The 18,548-nt window shown below is 47.5% G+C and overlaps 1 protein-coding gene across 1 annotated transcript in view; it reads left to right on the top strand.

Moving 5' to 3' along the window:
- Positions 1-18,548, top strand: part of LOC144767987 (guanylate-binding protein 3-like) — an 85,903-nt gene that overhangs the window by 33,311 nt on the left and 34,044 nt on the right. Inside the window, exons 2-5 of the mRNA XM_078651366.1 lie at positions 13,366-13,578; positions 13,687-13,814; positions 13,994-14,103; positions 16,767-16,975. Coding sequence (XP_078507492.1) covers positions 13,386-13,578; positions 13,687-13,814; positions 13,994-14,103; positions 16,767-16,975 — 640 coding nt within the window. The 5' untranslated portion in view covers positions 13,366-13,385. The remainder of the gene's footprint in view (positions 1-13,365; positions 13,579-13,686; positions 13,815-13,993; positions 14,104-16,766; positions 16,976-18,548) is intronic.

The following is an 18,548-nucleotide window of genomic DNA, read 5'->3' as shown; positions in this document are numbered from 1 at the left end:
AAGTGAATTTGTGGGTTGTGTGATGAAACGAGTGTGTGAAGGGCTAGGCATTAGTCAGAAGTTCCACGCTGCAAATCACCCCCAATCAGCAGGATTAGTGGAATGTTACAATGGCACGCTTAAACTTAAATTGGCCAAAATCCAAGCGAGCACGGGTCTTAAATGGCCCGACGCTCTACCCTTAGCACTCCTATCCACCAGAATGACTGTGCATTCGCGAATGAAACTCAGCCCCTATGAAATAATCTTTGGTCGGCCAGCCAACATATGGGGAGTGCCTAGGCCCACGAAGTTTAGCGAGCTGCAACACCCCATTTTGCTCGACTATCTGTATGAATTGACGGCTAAATTGCGTGTTTTATATCAACAGGTCCACAACACCTTGCCTCCGGTTTCCGAGACACCGGGTCACTCCATTGACCCTGGCTCCTGGGTTCTGGTCAAGAATTTCCAGAGGACAAGAAACGACCAGCCCAGATGGACCGGACCGCACCTCGTCCTCCTGTCTACAAGGTCGACTGTTAAAGTGGAGGGAAAGGCCAATTGGGTCCACGGGATCCACTGTAAGAGAATACCTTTCCCTCTGCCACATGACCAATGGGTCCGGACAGGAGGCACTGACTCAAAGCGTACAACTGATGAACGTGTCAAAGAAGTTAAACGTGATTGTGACAGTAAGGACATTTTTCAAGAAACTACGCCGCCATCAGAACAATTGAACTCTGTGGAACCTGAGCTACTATTTCCGGACCAGACAGCACCCGGGAAAAGACGCTATAATTTCCGACCGAGAAAAACAGACTAAAGTAAAAGTGATTTATTTTTTTGATCCGAGAGAAAAACCTGTGGACTAATAAAATAATACGTTTTTCCTTCCAAAATGCTATTTTGAAAATGCAGATTCTCCCATCTAGGTAACTTGCTTATTTTTGTTTTTTTCGAACCGCCATCCGGGTTCCGCTGCTAGGGTCGCGGTTGATTAAAGACTTTTGGGTGCAGCTGACAACAATAGGTTGCTGGTTCCAGTTGGTCGAAGGGAGCCACCCTAGACTGACGGAAGCGCCCTTTAGCAGAAACAACCTACCGCCGCGGGCAGCACCTTAGAGAGGATGGAGTTTCCTGATGTGGAGAGAACTGCCAAACAAATGAACTTTAAGCAGAGACTTTTGAAAACAATGAGAAAGAAATTTTTTATAATGATGTGTATTTTTATGCTATTTAGCGTAATGGTGTTTTTGATAAGCTATGTTTTATTCTCTTCTCATATGACATTCACGCCTACTACATCGCCCATACCTCCCCCTACTGTTTCCTCTCATTCTTTCCACTCTTTGCCTGACCACGAATCAAATAGGAGATTAGAGTTCATTAATAACTCCTTCGTTCAGCTATTACACCAACACCAACTTGTAATGAACACAACCAACTGTTGGGTGTGTGGTCTCATGCCCCACACCACGGATAGAGGTATCCCCTATTTGGTCCTGCCATTTAGTCACAATGGGTCAGTATGGGCATATAGGACAATGTTCATATATGCACGAGAAATCCAACCCCTACGTTCTGTAAAAGACAACCTCAAGACTAGCGCCCTAGTGAAGGGTATAGTTGACATGATCAAGGAAGTGACTTCTTACGAAGATACCCCAGATGATGAGATACTTGCATATGTAGGTTGGAATGTGACCGGATATGGCGCTACATTGAGTGAGAAACAGCAAGCCAAGAGATCGTCCCCTATCTGGATCGTACCCCATCAAGGTCACCTGTGTCTGCAAGGTATTGGTAGGAATACCAGAGCTCAGCTAGGGAAGAGTGTCTGCACAGAAACGTATGTTTTTGGATCTCAGACTTCCCCTGCCTTCTTAGCCGCAAAGGGTACTTAGTTCATCTGCCACGATAGAGCCTATACATGGTTGCCCCCTGACTTCTCGGGCTCATGTTTTGTTTCATTCCTGTTACCCCCCACCTACACAGCAGCGGCGGATTACCATCGGACAAGGGTAGTTAGAGGTGTTTTGAGTAAAGAAGACACTGCGGGTCAAGAATTTGGTGACTTTGCAATGGGTATTCTGCCGTTCTGGGGAGCCATGGTTAACAGCAGAAACATAAGGCAATTGACAAGGGTAGTTGAATCCACCGTGATTGAAACTGCCGGTGCCCTTAGTAACCTGACTGCTGAGCTCCAGTCGGATCGACTGATGACCCTTCAGAACCGGGTCGCTTTGGATGTAATACTTGCGGACCGGGGTGGAGTATGCAAATTGATCCAGTCCAGTTGTTGCATTTTTATTCCAGATAATGCTCCAACAGTGTACAGGGCCATCTCCAAACTACATAAGATTTCCGAATCTATCCATGTGGACAAAGGAGATTGGTCATTAATGGGATGGTTCTGGGGGCTGATATCTGCCTGGGGATGGAAAATTCTGATGGTCATTGGGATGGTCTTAGCCATTCTTTTCCTGTTCTGTCTATGCATACAGTGTGCTCCTGCAATATGTGGCCTCTGTGCTACATCATGTGTAAGGAAGCCTGTGTCAAGACACGAACTCAGCACTAGAATGATGTTGCAGCAACATCTCAATGACTTTAGGAATATAGATCTGGACTCAGATTAACATGAGGATAGATTAATTGCCTATGTAAGGGCAAAAGGAGGGTCTGTGGTTCTGAAAAATATGGATCCGTAATAGTACCGGACTCGAGAATAAAAAACTTCGTCGAAATAGGACGAATTTGGTATCAAAAGACCGGAAATGACGAGTACATCAAGTACATGTATTTTCGGCATATTCGAGTGACAATTTCACCTCGAAATCGTCATTTACCTTCTGAACCCTTAGTTGCATGTTGCCCTCTACATAGGCCTTAATCCAGTCGAATTTGATTCCACAAGGACACATACTCCTTAATCGACTTCTTCCTGACCCCAGTACAAGTTAGAACCATTGCCCCAGGCCGAGCTCGTTAGGTCAGTTCCCTCCCAGTGGCCAAGCAAGATAATATCTAGGCCCAACCGGCCATAAAGCCATTTCAGCACGCACACCTGCCATATCTCGCTCACATCTTTCTTCACTCCTTTTTCTCTCTTATTTTATGGTGGGGATGTGACCATTTTTATTAGGGGTCCAGCGATATCTGATGAAATGTTGGGCCTTGCCGGATGATTTGTTATGGGCAGCACGACGTGAAATATGTACATGTCATCATGACTCTGCTTTCTTTTTGTAATCAGTAACCATAAATGAAATACCACGCACCCAAGGAATGTTTCGCCAAAGGGTAAATATTGTGTATAAGAAGAGAAGCCTAACTTTGTGAAAGTGTGCAGTCTCCTGAATATACTTGTATCGTACTTCTAGGACCCTGTCACCTTGGTTGCAGCCAATAAACAAATCTTTGACTTCACCTGGAAGACTCTGAAGTTTCTGTGGGTCTGACTCAGGAGAACCCGAGGTCTTTGGTGTGTTGATCCCCTGGCACCGCTGGGTTACCGGTTCGGTACCGGTTCTTAAAAACCCAGTACCTCAGAAGGCAGAGGGACTGAAATCCTACTGTCTTTGACTATGTCAGGTTCTGGTGCTACTCTCTGGTCAGAGACTTTCTAGCCAAAGAGTCATGTTGCATTGTTTACACTTTTCTAGTTCATCGTAGGCTGCATTGGTCAATCCGCCTCAGAAGATCCTTGCGGCGAGCTTGATGTTCTTCCACCGTCACTTTGTGTACCAAAATTTCGTTGCTGACATTCGTGTCTCCCTCCAGCCCTGTGAGTACCTTATGGATGAAACACGTAGGAGATGCTGGAAACTCAGCCTCTTGTAGCAGCATGGACAATTTTGGTTTGAGAAGATCACACATTACAACTGGGGGTCTAGGAGGTGCTGGTGGTATCCTGACCTGAGGTCTACTTTCGAGAACCACCTTGAACCTCTGACTGCTAAATTGTCTTCCGTGGGAGTCAGGTGTCGTTCTGCAAGCGCGTACCAGCACATTCAGGCTACTCGCTGTTGTCGAAGGGTGATCGGTTCAACAGACCTCTGTAGGTGTCCTTTTACAGTCTTGTCTCTTGGTCATTGATGCCTTTATATAGGTATCTATACTTCTTGATGAGACTGTCTAGATTGTGTGAGTGCACTCTTTAAGGTAACCGGATAACTCGTAACTATTCTTTATTCTCACAGCTTAACAACGTCCCTTCCTCTTCTCCTGAGACGCCGCTCTTGGTGGATACCAAGTGTTCGGCATGAGTCAACTGCAAGCAAAACTTCTACATAGTGGATCTAGCTCTGTGCTCCTGTATGCAAATTCTTTTGCTTTTCCCAGTACTGGTAGAGGCATGAAGAGTTCATAGTGGCTTTTGGCCCTGATGTTAGTCGTGACTCCACTATCGTTGGGGTCTGAGATGGCACATTGGCCTGTGTTGATTTGACATGTTGGCCGTGGCGACAAATCTTTGCTTTTTTTGTTCCATGGTGTAGACCACATGTATGGCTTTGTCCTGATATCCATCATCCATGTCTTTGCAGAGTTTGTTGTGTCAACAGTATTGAATGTCGTTTTGTTCAAATTTTTTCTTCTTATCTTCGTATTCACAGAGCAGCAGACCTTAGCAAAGTGGTAGCACTTCCAGCTGTGTACGCATTGTTTTCTTTTAGCTGGGCAATCTCCAGCGGGTAGGTAGCCCCTTCGCATTACCGGCAGGTTTTCTCCTTTGCTCCAGACACCATGACTATGGGACAGGGTAGTCAACTTGTAACTACGTTCACTGGTTCTGCCGTATGGGCTTCTTCAGGGTCATTTCCATGTGTGAGGCTTTCATTACTGATAGTTTTAGCGACCTTCCTAGTGTGAGAATGTCAGCAAGTGACTTGCCAGATTCTCACACTACTTGGCAAAGGTGCAGCCTTCAGTGAACTGCACTTGTATTTCTGCTGGGTGTTTACGGGTCCACTATCCACTTGACGAATTTTTGCAACAGAGATGGGACCTTTACTGAATGGTCATACCCAGGTGTGATTGCATCTCAAAACCTAACGAGTGTGCCCCATTGTGTCCCGCAACATGCCATAGTATTATCATAAACCTACAAAAAGAGGAAAAGGAGGAAATGTGATTTTTCTCAAACAACAGAAGCAACACTTAGGAAAACCCAAGGATTTTATAGAATGCCCTCACCCACTAATAGTGGCATGCTTCATCATAGGACTGCTACAACATCTCTGCGTAGATCAACACCTGGGATGGAGCAAATGGATGGGGAAGACAATACAAACAAAAATATTGGGATCCAAGCAGCAGAACAAAAAGACAATGAAGGTAGACAAAAGTATCTCAGGGGTGCCTTGACCTATATTTATTTCTGGAGTCCCCAGATAGGCTGAAAAAAGATTCACAATGGGAATGACTCGGAGGGTAATTAGTGCCCATTCATACCTCTTTATTGCTAATTTTGTCGATATGTTTCGGCCCTTATCCATTGCCTTCACAGGGGCGTTCAGCCTTCTCAGGACTAGAGATCTCACTTCCTTCATTCCCTTAAAGATTAAATTACGTTTTTAGGATATATTTATCCAAGTTATAATGACCTTACCTGTCACTTTCTATTGTATACATACTCTGATTTCCTGAAATGACAAACCACCTAAATAAATACAATACAAAAACATTTTTCCTGTAACACAATTGGTCTTCCTCCCCAGAGAACGATGCCTGCTTTATGTTCACACTCTGTGCAGGTTTTCATTCCCTTCGAAGGGATCCATATATGTCTCTCTCGTGGCCCATATCTGCACACCCTCATCGATAAACCACGACTCATAAGCAACACCCAGAAGTTAAGTGCAATTGAAAGAGAGGTGCGGACACATAATCTGTCACTTACCAAGCAAATTCAATTGAATTTGGAGGCGGTATCCGCTCGGGCTGAATAACTTGATGTGGCCAGAGAGCACATGGATGTGTTAATGTGTGTGTATTTTTTATTCCATGCTACGGAGTGTGACTACACGGAGATGCTCCCGCTTGCGCTCCAGTTTAAGTGTCACTCATGGTGAAACTAGGTAAGCAACAGATTTTGTGCCCTCACCTTTCTTTCAATGTAGTATCCTCTTGAAAAAAACTAGAATACAGAGGAGAAGCAAATAAATGAAAGGGGAACTATAAAAGAAAAACATTTAAAACTAAAAGTCTGGCCACTTACCCTACCTGGACTCACGGATGGGGATGGTGTCGCTATAACGGACCCAGTTGAACTGGCAGCGAGTTTTGCCCGATATTATGCGGGGCAATATGCGCCGCAGGATTGCCTTCCGGCTGACGCGGTCGATAAATTTATTGCCGATCTGCCCCCGAGGGCAGTCTCCGTTGAGACGAGAGCAGCGTTAGACCTTCCTCTTACGGCGGAGGAGCTGGGGGATGCGCTGTGGCAGCTCAACACAGGGAAGGCACCCGGGCCGAGCGACTCCCCGGGTGAATTCTATAAGAAATTCCAACTCCAATTGGGGTCCCATTACAGGACTGCACTGGAGGCAGCGCGGGAGCTAGGTCGGCTGCCAGCTGACTGGCGCCACGCTAAGGTGGTGGTTTTTCAGAAGCCGGGTAGGCCCCCTGACCGACATGACTCGTATCGCCCTATATCTTTGCTTAATATCGAAGCTAAACTGCTGGCTAAGGCATTGGCGAACCGCCTTCTCCCCTACGTAGCTGATCTGGTCCACCCGGATCAGGCTGGCTTTATGCCGCGTAGGGCGACGCGGCACAATATTAGACGGGCGCAGATGGCTGTGGACGCAATGGGGGCCACCGGGGAGCGGGCAGCCCTACTGTTGGCGGATATAGATAGGGCATTTGATTCTGTGAGTTGGACCTATCTATTTGCGCTCCTGCCTCATCTTAATCTAGGCCCGGTGTTTGTCTCGTACGTCAAACTGCTATATACTGATATTATGGCGTCCGTGCGTGTCTCCGGGGTGGTGTCAGAGAGGTTTCCAATTGGTCGGGGGACCCGTCAGGGGTGCCCGCTGTCCCCGTACTTATTTGCACTAGCCATGGAGCCCCTGGCCTCTTGGGTACGCATCGACGCGCAGCTACGGGGCTTCGTGTGGGATGGGGGACTCACTGACAGGATCGCACTCTATGCGGACGACGTCCTCTTCTTCCTCACGGATTTAAATGGATCGGGCCCCCGAGTATTGGAAATCACGCGCATATTTGGCGAGGTGTCGGGCCTCTGTCTTAACCCGCGCAAGTCCACCCTATGGGTGCTGGGTGACGGGGCAGGTGCGGGCTCCTGGGCGTCGGCCTTGCAGGTGGCGGCATGATGTATCTTGGAGTGTTCCTGTCCGAGTCCGCGGCGATCTCATGGGAGCGCAACGTGGTACCGGTGTGGAAGAAGGTCCAGACGGATATTAAAACATGGTCTCGGATGCCTCTTACCATATATGGTAGGTCTGCGATCTTTAAAATGGTCGCACTTCCGCGCCTATTATATCAGCTGCAGAACCAACCGCACCAGATCGCATCTCAGTGGTTCCGGCAGGTCAATTCTGTCCTAGGCCGCTTCTTGTGGGCTGGGGGTGAAGCTAGGGTGGCGCTGCATACCTGCTTCCTCTCCACGTATTGTGGTGGTCTGGCTACGTCGGACTTACTGTCATATTATCAGGCCTCCTATTTGTTAGTACTGAATGAATGGTGGTACGGGGATGGAGGAGACCCGGCATACGCTCTAGAACGCTCGCTGATGGGGGACAATACGCTGCACACAATCCTATATTCGGCCAGACTGCGGAGGCGGCTGCCATGTGCCACACAAGTGGTCTTTGCGATTTGGCGACAAGCACTGCGTCGCATGGGCTGGTGGGGTAGATTGACGGCGGAGACCCCGTTGTGGAATAACGGGCGACTCCCCGCACTGGCCTCCCTAGCGGGGTTTGGCGGATGGGATTCTATCGGGATCTCTTCGCTTGGAAATGTTATGACCGGTGTAGCTCTCAAGTCATTCCAGGAGCTTAGGAACGAATTCCATATGCCCAAGACCCAATTTTTCAGGTACCTGCAGTTTCGTCACGCGCTCGCGCCTAGTCTGGTTGGTTTGGAGTCGCTGCTGGAATTCAGCCCGGTGGAAGCGAAAGTTTTCATGGGAGACCTCGGGGATAAGAAGGTATCCCGTATCTACCAAACACTGGTCACTCACTGTTCCTCTTCCCTACTTCCATTAAAGGAAACCTGGGAAAAGGATGTCGGACCCCTGGATGAAGATGATTGGAGGGAGGCCTTGGAGTCCCCGCGTGGGACCGCTATCGCGGTACGACTCCGATTAATCCAATTTAAATATTTGCATAGGGCTTATTATACACGAGAGCGGCTGTGGAAGGCGGGCCTGATTGTGTCCCCGGAGTGCCTGCGATGTGGAACTGAGAGAGGTACTCTGTTGCATACTGTATGGTCTTGTGCTGGCCTGACTAGGTTCTGGAATGGTGTATGGAGCTGCCTGTCGGAGGTACTGGGATGGGATCTCCCCCGCACCCCTCGATTGGGCCTTCTCCATGTACTGGAGGGCGTGGGAGGGAATATCTACAAACGTCACCTTTTGCTACTGGGTCTGGTTGTGGCCAAGCGGGACTTGACATGTGCATGGAAGAATGAGCGAGCCCCCCCACTGAGCGCATGGAAGGCTGGACTAGATTATTTTTGGGGGCTGGAGCGCCCAGTGTTTGAGGCCAGAGGATGCCCCCAGAAACACTACAAGATTTGGAAAAGGTGGGCCGACTATAGGGATTTAACTCTGGAGCCTCCAGCAGAACCTGACGATGGTCCGGATCTAGACGATGGACTTCAGGCCTAGGGAGGCGCATGGTGCCTGGCATGATATAAACAGTTACTGGAGGCTTACTCTGATCACGTGCACTGGGTTAGGGAGGGATAAGGGGTGGGTAGAGGGGTTGTTGGGTGGCTGTGGGAGGTGGGGGGAGATTGGGGGGGTCGTTCTTTTTATTGATTGGGTTTACAAGATACTGATGTATGTGTTGATATTTGGCAGTGATCTCCTGACTGTGGAGAGCTGTGTATATGCCTTCAATCAATCAATCAATCAAAGCATTTATATAGCGCACTACTCACCCGGAGGGTCTCAAGGCGCTAGGGGAGGGGGGGTCCGCTACTGCTCGAACAGCCAGGTCTTGAGCTGCTTCCTGAAGGCAAGGTGGTCCTGGGTCAGGCGGAGGTGGGTCGGGAGGGGGTTCCAAGTCTTGGCGGCCAGGTAGGAGAAGGACCTGCCTCCTGTGGTGGCTCTTCGGATGCGGGGGACGGAGGCGAGGGCGTGGCCGGTCGATCGAAGCTGGCGTGTGGGGGCATAGAAGTTGAGGCGGCTGTTGAGGTATCCTGGGCCTTGGTTGTGTAGGGCTTTGTGTGCGTGGGTGAGGAGACGGAAGGTGATTCTCTTGTTGACCGGGAGCCAGTGCAGATCTCTCATGTGTCCGGAGATGTGGTTGCGTCGGGGGATGTCCAGGATGAGTCGTGCAGAATCCGCTGGAGTCTCTTCTGGAGTTTGGCGGTGGTTCCGGCGTAGAGGGAGTTGCCGTAGTCCAGACGGCTGGTGACGAGGGCCTGGGTGACCGTCTTCCTGGTCTCGGTGGGGATCCACCGGAAGATCTTACATAGCATGCGCAGGATGTTGAAGCACGACGAGGAGATGGCGTTGACTTGTCTGGTCATGGAGAGGGAGGAGTCCAGGATGAAGCGTGCGTGGTCTGTTGCTTTGGGTGCGTTGCCCAGGGCGGGGGGCCACCAGGAGTCGTCCCAGGAGGAGGGTGAAGATCCCAGGATGAGGACTTCTGTCTTGTCCGAATTCAGTTTCAGGCGGCTGTTCATCATCCACTTGGCTACGTCTGTCATCCCTTCGTGTAGGTTGGCTCTGGCGGTGGCGGGGTCATTGGTGAGGGAGAGGATCAGCTGGGTGTCGTCGGCGTAGGAGATGATGTTGAGGTTGTGTTGGCGTGCGATGGCTGCGAGGGGGCTCATGTAGACGTTGAAGAGGGTTGGGCTGAGCGAGGAGCCTTGGGGAACGCCGCAGATGACTTCGGTGGCTTCTGATCTGAACGGGGGGAGGCGGACTCTCTGTGTCCTTCCGGCGAGGAACGAGATGATCCATTCCAGTGCCTTCTCCTGGATTCCGACGTTGCTGAGGCGCCGCACTAGGGTACGGTGGCAGACAGTGTCGAAGGCCGCGGAGAGGTCTAGGAGGATGAGGGCCGCTGTTTCTCCGTTGTCGAGCAGGGCTCGGATGTCATCGGTGGCTGCGATCAGGGCGGTCTCGGTGCTGTGGTTGGCCCGGAAGCCAGACTGCGAGAGGTCGAGGGAACCGTTCGTCTCGAGGAAGGTGGCCAGCTGCTTGTTGATGGTCTTCTCGATGACTTTTGCAGGAAACGGGAGCAGCGAGATGGGGCGGTAGTTCTTGAGGTCGGTGGGGTCGGCTGATGGCTTCTTTAGTAGAGCGCTGAGTTTGGCGTGCTTCCAGCTCTCCGGGAAGGTAGCAGTGTTGAAGGAGGTGTTGATGATGTCCCGCAGGTGGGGTGCGATGACAGCGTCGGCCTTGTTGAAGACGTGGTGAGGGCAGGGGTCGGTCGGAGATGCGGAGTGGATGGAGTTCATCGTGCGGATGGTGTCTTCGGTGATGATCGGGGTCCAGGCGCGGAGGGTGGTGGTGGGGGGCGGTGGTTCAGTCGTGGCGTGCGTCGGTTGAGTGCTGAAGCTGTTGTGTATGTCCGCGATCTTGTTGTGGAAGTAGGAGGCGAGGGAGTTGCAGAGGTCTTGCGAAGGGGTGATGTCGTTGTTTCCGGCGTTGGGGTTGGAGAGCTCTTTAACGATGTTGAAGAGTTCCTTGCTGTTGTGTGCGTTGTTGTCCAGTCGTTCCTTGAATGCAGTTTTCTTGGTGGCGTGGATCAGTTGGTGGTGTTTTCGGGTGGCGAGCTTGAGGGCAATCATGTTGTTCGGTGTTGGGTCTCTGCGCCAGGCTTTCTCGAGTGCTCGGCAGTTCTTCTTGGAGCTCTTGAGTTCGTCGGTGAACCATGGGGCTTTCTTGCTGCCGGGTCTGCTAGGCGGGGTCTTCAGAGGGGCTAGGTTGTCTGCGCAGGTGCTGATCCACTTCGTGAGGTTGGTGGCCGCCTGGCTTGGGTTAGTTGCGCTGGTGGGAGGGTTCATGCTCAGGGAGTTCGCGAGCTGGTCGGCTGTAATCTTGTTCCAGCTTCTGCGTGCCACCTGTTGTTGGTGGTGGTGGATCATGGTCCTTCTGAAGCTGAAGTGGATGCAGCTGTGGTCCGTCCAGTGGAGTCCGGTGGCGTGGCTGAAGGTGATGTCCTTGCTGGATGAGAACATGGGGTCGAGTGTGTGTCCGGCGTAGTGGGTGGGGGTGGTCACCAGCTGCTTGAGACCGAGGTTGGCGAGGTTGTCCAGCAGGATGGTGGTGTTGCGGTCGTTGTTGTTCTCCAGGTGGAAGTTGAGGTCCCCGAGGAGGATGTAGTCAGTGGAGAGGAGGGTGTGCGGGAAGATGAAGTCGGCGATGTCTTCGCTGAATTGTGTGCGTGGTCCTGGGGGTCTGTAGATGAGGGTGCCTCTGAGGGTGGTCTTGGGGTTGATGTGGACCTTGACCTGATCAATCAATAAAATTTGTTGTGAAAAAAAAAAAAGTCTGGCCAACCAGCCCTGACAAATAAGCACACTCATTTTCAGGTCAGTGTACAAATGTAATCTGAAAATGCCGTCATTCACAGGGCAAGAGAGCCAGTGACTGATGTAGACTGAACCATTACCTTCTCCATGGTTATACCCTGGTTCAAGGCCTTTAACTACTAGTATAGCCTTGAGAAGCGAGCTATAATAAGCCAGGAGTGACTAAAAAAAGTTGCCCTACCAGCTTTATATAGGTAGTCACTTATTAAATAAAAATCAGTTTGTATTATTAGAAAGACTAGTAAGACTCATTTGTCTGCATCACAGACAATTAATACAATTATACACAAATTGCTTCTTTGAGCATTGCATGTACATGTACTCATCCTTGGACTGAATTAATTATTTATCAAGACATGGAAACAAACATACAAGCAAGAGATCTGAACAAGGTCATTGACATCTAGCAACACACCCCCACAAAAGGCTCCAGGTCTGCAGAGTTTCTAGAAGTTCGAAGGCACACGGTTCATTTCACTTGGGTTGTGATAAAGAACTCGGGGCCAGATGTAGGTGGCCCAATACCGGTCAGTAACGGCCGAAATTACCGAATTTCGGCAGTTACCGACCGGTATTGGGCATTTGGGATGTAGGGGAGGATTCGGTAAATAACTAATTGGTATTTACCGATTCGGTATTAACCGATTCGGTATTTACCGAATCATCATTTACCGATTTGGTATTTACCGAATCGGTAAATTACATGTAGGAAGCACTTTAAAGAGTGCTTCTGTGCTTTAAGGATTTGTTATTTACCACCAACTATTAGTTGGTGGTAAATAACGAATACCTCTGTAAATGCAAATCTGTGCATTTACACCTGTGCCATGTGACAGACATACATGCCCTTAGGGCATGTATGTGTGCCACATGTGCACACAAGCACTATTCAGGGGTGCAACAGGGTGTCAAAGTGACACCCTGCCACCCTTGACTCTTTCTCTATTTTACCGAATCGGTAATTACCGATTCGGTAATTGCCATTCATTCCTATGGGCCTCCAGGCCCATAGGAATGAATGGCAATTACCGAATCGGTAAAAAAAATTTACCGAATTATTAGCTACATAGCAATTACCGATTCTAAAATACTGAATCGGTAAAATTCGGTATTTTAGAATCGGTAAATCCTATTTACCTACATCTAGCCCTCGGTCTTTAATCAAAAGTAATTAATGTGAGCTGGAAAAGCAGTGAGGCTTTCTCCAGAATTGTCTTTTTGACATGTTCGAACTTGCTTTACTGTCATGCCTGACTTGTTTTCAGCCAGACCCAACTACTCTACACCACTAAACTTGTCCTTATGGTTGAGGGGCTCCCGTCACAATAAAATGTTTTCTGTTTAATACTTCCCTTCTCCTTGCAGGTAGGCTGACACTTTTTTAGATTATTTTTTTACCACTTCTTGAAAGAATTTAGAGATCATCGCAACACATTCCAGATTTCCATTTGATCAGAAGTTTTATCTTAAAAGTAAGATGCCTCAGTGCACCCGTCTCTTTCTTTCTCCTGTCTTATTTGCTTGTCCCCTTATTGTTTCTTGACACAGCCTCATGAAAGTTAAAAATTTGAGGAGAATTTGAGGATTCTACATTTCTGTTTTCTCACTGGTTCTCTTATTCCATTTCTTTTGACACAGGTTCATCTCATTGATGTACAATGGCCTCCACGGTGCACATGGACGCGCCCATCTGTCTCATTGACAATAACGCTGATTGCCAGTTGCAGGTGAACCCACGCGCCCTAGATATTCTCAAAGGCATTACCCAGCCTGTGGTGGTGGTGGCCATTGTGGGGCTCTACCGCACCGGCAAGTCCTACCTCATGAACAAGCTTGCAGGACAGCAGAAAGGTGAGGTCTCTACTGCATGTTGTAAACACCACCAATAAGCTACAGGTAACATCTTTCTTGAGGTTCAGTGTCTTCGTCTCTTACACAAGCCTGCTGTGTGTTTTCCAGGATTTGCACTGGGATCCACCATCCAGTCTCACACCAAAGGGATCTGGATGTGGTGTGCTCCTCACCCACAGAAACCTGACCACACCTTGGTGCTTCTCGACACCGAGGGGCTAGGAGACGTGGAGAAGGTAAGATTGGGAGAAGGTGACAAGAAGATGGGGTTGTAGGCATCGCTTACAGGCTTAGCTGTGTCTGTCCTCTAGTTTGAGAGAAGTTATATGGATAGACGTATAATAATTAATGCTTAAAAGTTGGCCAAACTTTACTCGCCTACCCGACTCATAAAAATGGTTTGTCAATTTTCAAGGGTGATTCGAAGAATGACTCCTGGGTCTTCGCACTGGCCGTCTTGCTGAGCAGCACCTTCGTCTACAACAGCATGGGCACCATCAACCAGTACGCACTGGAGCAGCTGCAGTATCCTTACGTCTGTGCAATCTCTGGGGACCGTGCGAGGGAGCACGGGGCGAGAAACTGAGGTCTTTCTGGCTCTGGCCAGTCACTGCTTGCTTTGTGATCACATTGTATCTGGTCCTCCACTCTAAACGCTTCTTTATACGTTCTGTACACTCTGTCCTCAGTGTCTCTTCCAGGGGGTGTTATGTTTATTACCATTTCGACTCCTCCATAGGTTTCCTTGTATTCCACCAGGTGCATTTGCTAAGGAGAGGAGTTCCCGGAAGGTGGGACGATAAACCTTTATTTTTATCCCGCATTAGGGTCCAATGACCTTAAGTAGCAGTTCTCTAGCAGACTGGTACAAGTTATGAGATCATCAGAAACCGCGAAAATCAGAGGACGTAGCCTTCAATTATATATACAAACAAGGACAGAGCCTCCATACGTATGTCATTTTCCTGAAAATTCACACTTATGGAGCAAAGTATGTTCCCCTTCTCTACTGTGAGGCATGTGCTTTCGATTAATACATTAAAAATGTCAAGAGAAGATTGCACTACAGATAACACGATGAAGCTGTTAGAAATGGGATTTTTGGCAGGCTAGGGCATGTGCCAAAGCCAGGCAGAAACCACCACTCTAGCCAGGATAAGGGAGTTAAAGCATTTGCACATAACCAACAGTAATACAGTGTAAGCACTACAAAAGGACATCACACCAGTTTAGAAAAATATCCAATATTTTTATATACTAAAGGCAATACCAAAAACGATAAAAATTCACAATACAGTACTTAAAAATCCACATTTATCAAAATACGCTTTAAAAACAGTTCCTTGATGTCTATAGCTCCGTCCAGCGCTATCACGACGTCATGAGCAAACAAATCCAATCGAGACTACTACAGGGTGGCAGCCAAAGCCACTTGGGAATTAGCATTCAACCTCATACATGTTGGTATGAACTAATTTCCGGTTCAAACCCCGATAACTGAACCACCAGGTCTGGTGTATCACTCATGGAACAACTTCTCTATACTTCAGTATGACCTGCGTATTTCTAGAGGGTCATAGCATGTTTCTCTGTTCAACAATATATTGCTGATACGACTCAACCTACTATCCTTATACAACATGACCACTACAAGATGGCTGCCACGGCCACTGTGCTAGTGGTATCTTAGCAACGTGCAATTTGCATGTCCTGCTTCCGGTCGGCACTCGCCTAATAGTACTGCATAGTCCAGGCGGCCGACACCCAGAATGACAGCTCGATGGAGAGTTAGGAGAGGTGACGCTTAAGTGAGTATGAAGCCTCTAGCATATACTGGCGCTGCCCCTAATTCCTTTTACTACAATTCCAATTCATATCGCATACGAACTGTTATATATTTGTCTTACAGTTTGTCTCGCACCACTTTGCGTGAATATCAATCACGTGGAGTGAATGCTTCAGGTTCTACCTACACCCTGAAGTATCCCTGATATCGCTTGGGTGGAACCAATTAATAGTGAGTCTGCCTCCTAATTTTCACCTTGGTGTGTACCACACTAATTAATAAAATTACTATAATAAGGCATTCCCTGGTTACAGGTTCTCAATATCTATCGTTCCTGTTCTTCACCGTTCAACCGACATCTCACATCCTGGATACTATACGAATTACATGTTTGTGCTTTACTGGTAAGCCATAGTGCACTCTGTATCTAGCCCTTCTCTCTGCTATCATGTATTTCCTACACCCATTATTTACTTCATTTCCCCTGCTTAGTCCCAGAAACACAGTCCTGAAGAGACCCTGTATCTAGAAAGGGTTGAAACGCCGTCGACACCATACAAAAGAGAGAGCCTGAATTAATTTATCATCCATTGTACTAATCTCATCCTTTTGGATTTTTACCAATAACCTGTTTCCCAGCTTTTTCACTATGTCACACAGTATTCACTGAAATAGGATATAGTCACTTCACTAGGGTTCACAATACCTCTCCAAATGTGCAACAAATGCAAATAGTCTAATTCCTTATGTTTAATTAAATACGTCTGTGGTACAGGATGTAACTGCAGAATAAAGTTACTTGCTTCGGCTGAAGTAAGGTATATCTTTAATTAAAAAGTCTTGTTGGACTTTTTTAAGGAATGCCAATATAAGAGAGGCCGATTCACAGAACTAACTTAAGACAAAATCCTAAAATTACTACTTTTGGTATTCACAGAAGGCATTTAGTAGTAGTAAAGTTAGGATTTTTACAAACTTAAGACAGACTTAAGACAAAATCCTAACTTAAGACAAAATCCTAACTTAAGACAAAATCCTAACTTAGGTCTGTCTTAGGTCTGTCTTAGGTCTGTCTTAGGCCTGTCTTAGGTCTGTCTTAGGTTAAACTTAAGACAAAATCCTAACTTTCCTACTACTAAATGCCTTCTGTAAATACCAAAAGTAGTAAGTTTAGAATTCTGTCTTAAGTTAGTTTTGTGAATCGGGCCCACAGTGTGTATAGATACTGTGAATAATTTGTACTGTGACTCAATGGAGGGTTATGAATGATTGAAGGTACACAGACCTCATTAAAACGTAGGCCCCAGGGTTCTTCCAATGCGATTTGCTTCTTTACTGCAGCTCCCCATTAGGTGCACGCTTAATATGTCAGACTCCGTACAGTCCTTAACACTGTGACCAGCTTTGTGTCTGAGCTCACAGACCTCATTAAAGTGAAGTCCACGGGGAGCCCAGATCAAGCAGATGATGACTTTGAGGACGAGTGTCAGTTTGCCCGTTTCTTCCCAAACTTCGTCTGGGTGGTGCGAGACTTCACCTTGGAGCTGAAGATTGATGGACGCGACGTGACGGAGAAGGAGTATTTGGAGAACTCTCTGGCGCTGAAGAGAGGTAACCTAAAGCATTATTAAAACATTATTAAGGGGGGATTTGTGGGATGAGGTGAGAGGAGAACTGAGGGGCATATTATCAAGGGGGTTTATCTCCGCTTTTTTGGCTTTAAAAGCCAAGAAAGCGGAGATAAAATTATCTCCCTATTACCAAGCTGTCGCTAACACCAGTTAGCGACAGCTAATAGGAGATAGCGACCATCTTGGGCCCCGCTTTGCATGTCAGTGATATTTATCACTAATGACATGCAAAGTGGGCGTGCCAAGATGTTAGCGACTGGAAACAGTCGCTAACATCGCTATCTCCTATTACCAACTTTTGGAGATATTCGCGCTAAGCGCGAATATCTCCAAAAACTAAAACCTGCCCTGAGCAGTTCTTAGCCATGTTATCCAATGGGAGGTGGATAACATGGCTAAGAGCATTTGCTCGATAATGCATGAATATCGCGGACTTTTCAGCGATATTTATGCATTGCGGCCGTTTTTTATCGCATTTGCGATAAACCTTGCTAATAGCAAGGTTTATCTGCGATAAAAATCGCCGATGTGCGGCGATAATGTTTGTCTCTAAACAAGTTAGAGACAAAAATTATCGCTAGTTGTTGGTAATATGCCCCTAAGTTACATAAGAATTGGATCGTTTCAGAAAGGGACACTTTGTGCTACTGCAAACTATATACCTTAGTCTTTTCCACCATAGTATGTACACCCTGCTTCGTCATCCCCCTCATCCCCTGACTGCAATAATTTGAAATGTGAAATGGTTCTCTCATCATTTCTGTTGTTCTGATTGCAAATGTACTTTTATCTTTTGATTGAATTTCAGACCAATTGTTTTTGTATAAAAATATTCTTTTCGTTATTTTATATGCTAGAACCAAGCAAGCCTGGCATATTCTGCAGTAAATATACTGTTGTAGTGCAGTTTGGATTGTACTTGTAAATGCAGGTTGTTTTGACTTACAGTATTGTTCCTGAGAAATGCAATGCTTTGTAAATACAGTACATATACTTTGTATAGGATTTTCAGTAAAATTACAAGTAAGTTACTTGTGATATTACTTTTCTTACACAGTGTAGTATACCTGGATTCTACACTGGGACATTACCTTTAAACAGGTAAGTAAAACCGTTTTTGTCAGTTAGTGCAATTTTAAAGAACTTCTTTAGGTTTCAAACTCCACACTTGGAACTTTTTCCAAGAAAAAACAGTCAATGTTATCCTATGGAGGAAAATAGTGTTGTCGGTTTTAGGTTAAGTATTCGGTGGTGGGAGTTGAGTTTCTGGGGGTAAACTCGGGGGTCCCCCAGGGTCAGGGATGCACTCTTGTTACACCCTCAGCGGCACTAGGGCGGCCGGGTGCAGTGTGCTGAGGCCCAATGTTATCCATTGGGGGATAGAGGGCCTCCGGTTGGTGGCTGCTGACGAGCAGGTCACTTGGTTGTGGGAGCAAAGCTCCTGGACTTTAGCTCAGGCCAAATGGGGAAACAAAGTAGCACCAAAGGTACACCTTCAGCGGCACTAGGGCGGCAGGGTGCTCTTTTGACGTCGGGCGCCCTGTTGTTTGCAA

This window comes from Lissotriton helveticus, chromosome 7 (genome assembly GCF_964261635.1).
Source record: "Lissotriton helveticus chromosome 7, aLisHel1.1, whole genome shotgun sequence".
NCBI classification, from domain to species: Eukaryota; Metazoa; Chordata; class Amphibia; order Caudata; family Salamandridae; genus Lissotriton; species Lissotriton helveticus.
This window is presented reverse-complemented; position numbering and strand designations above follow the sequence as displayed.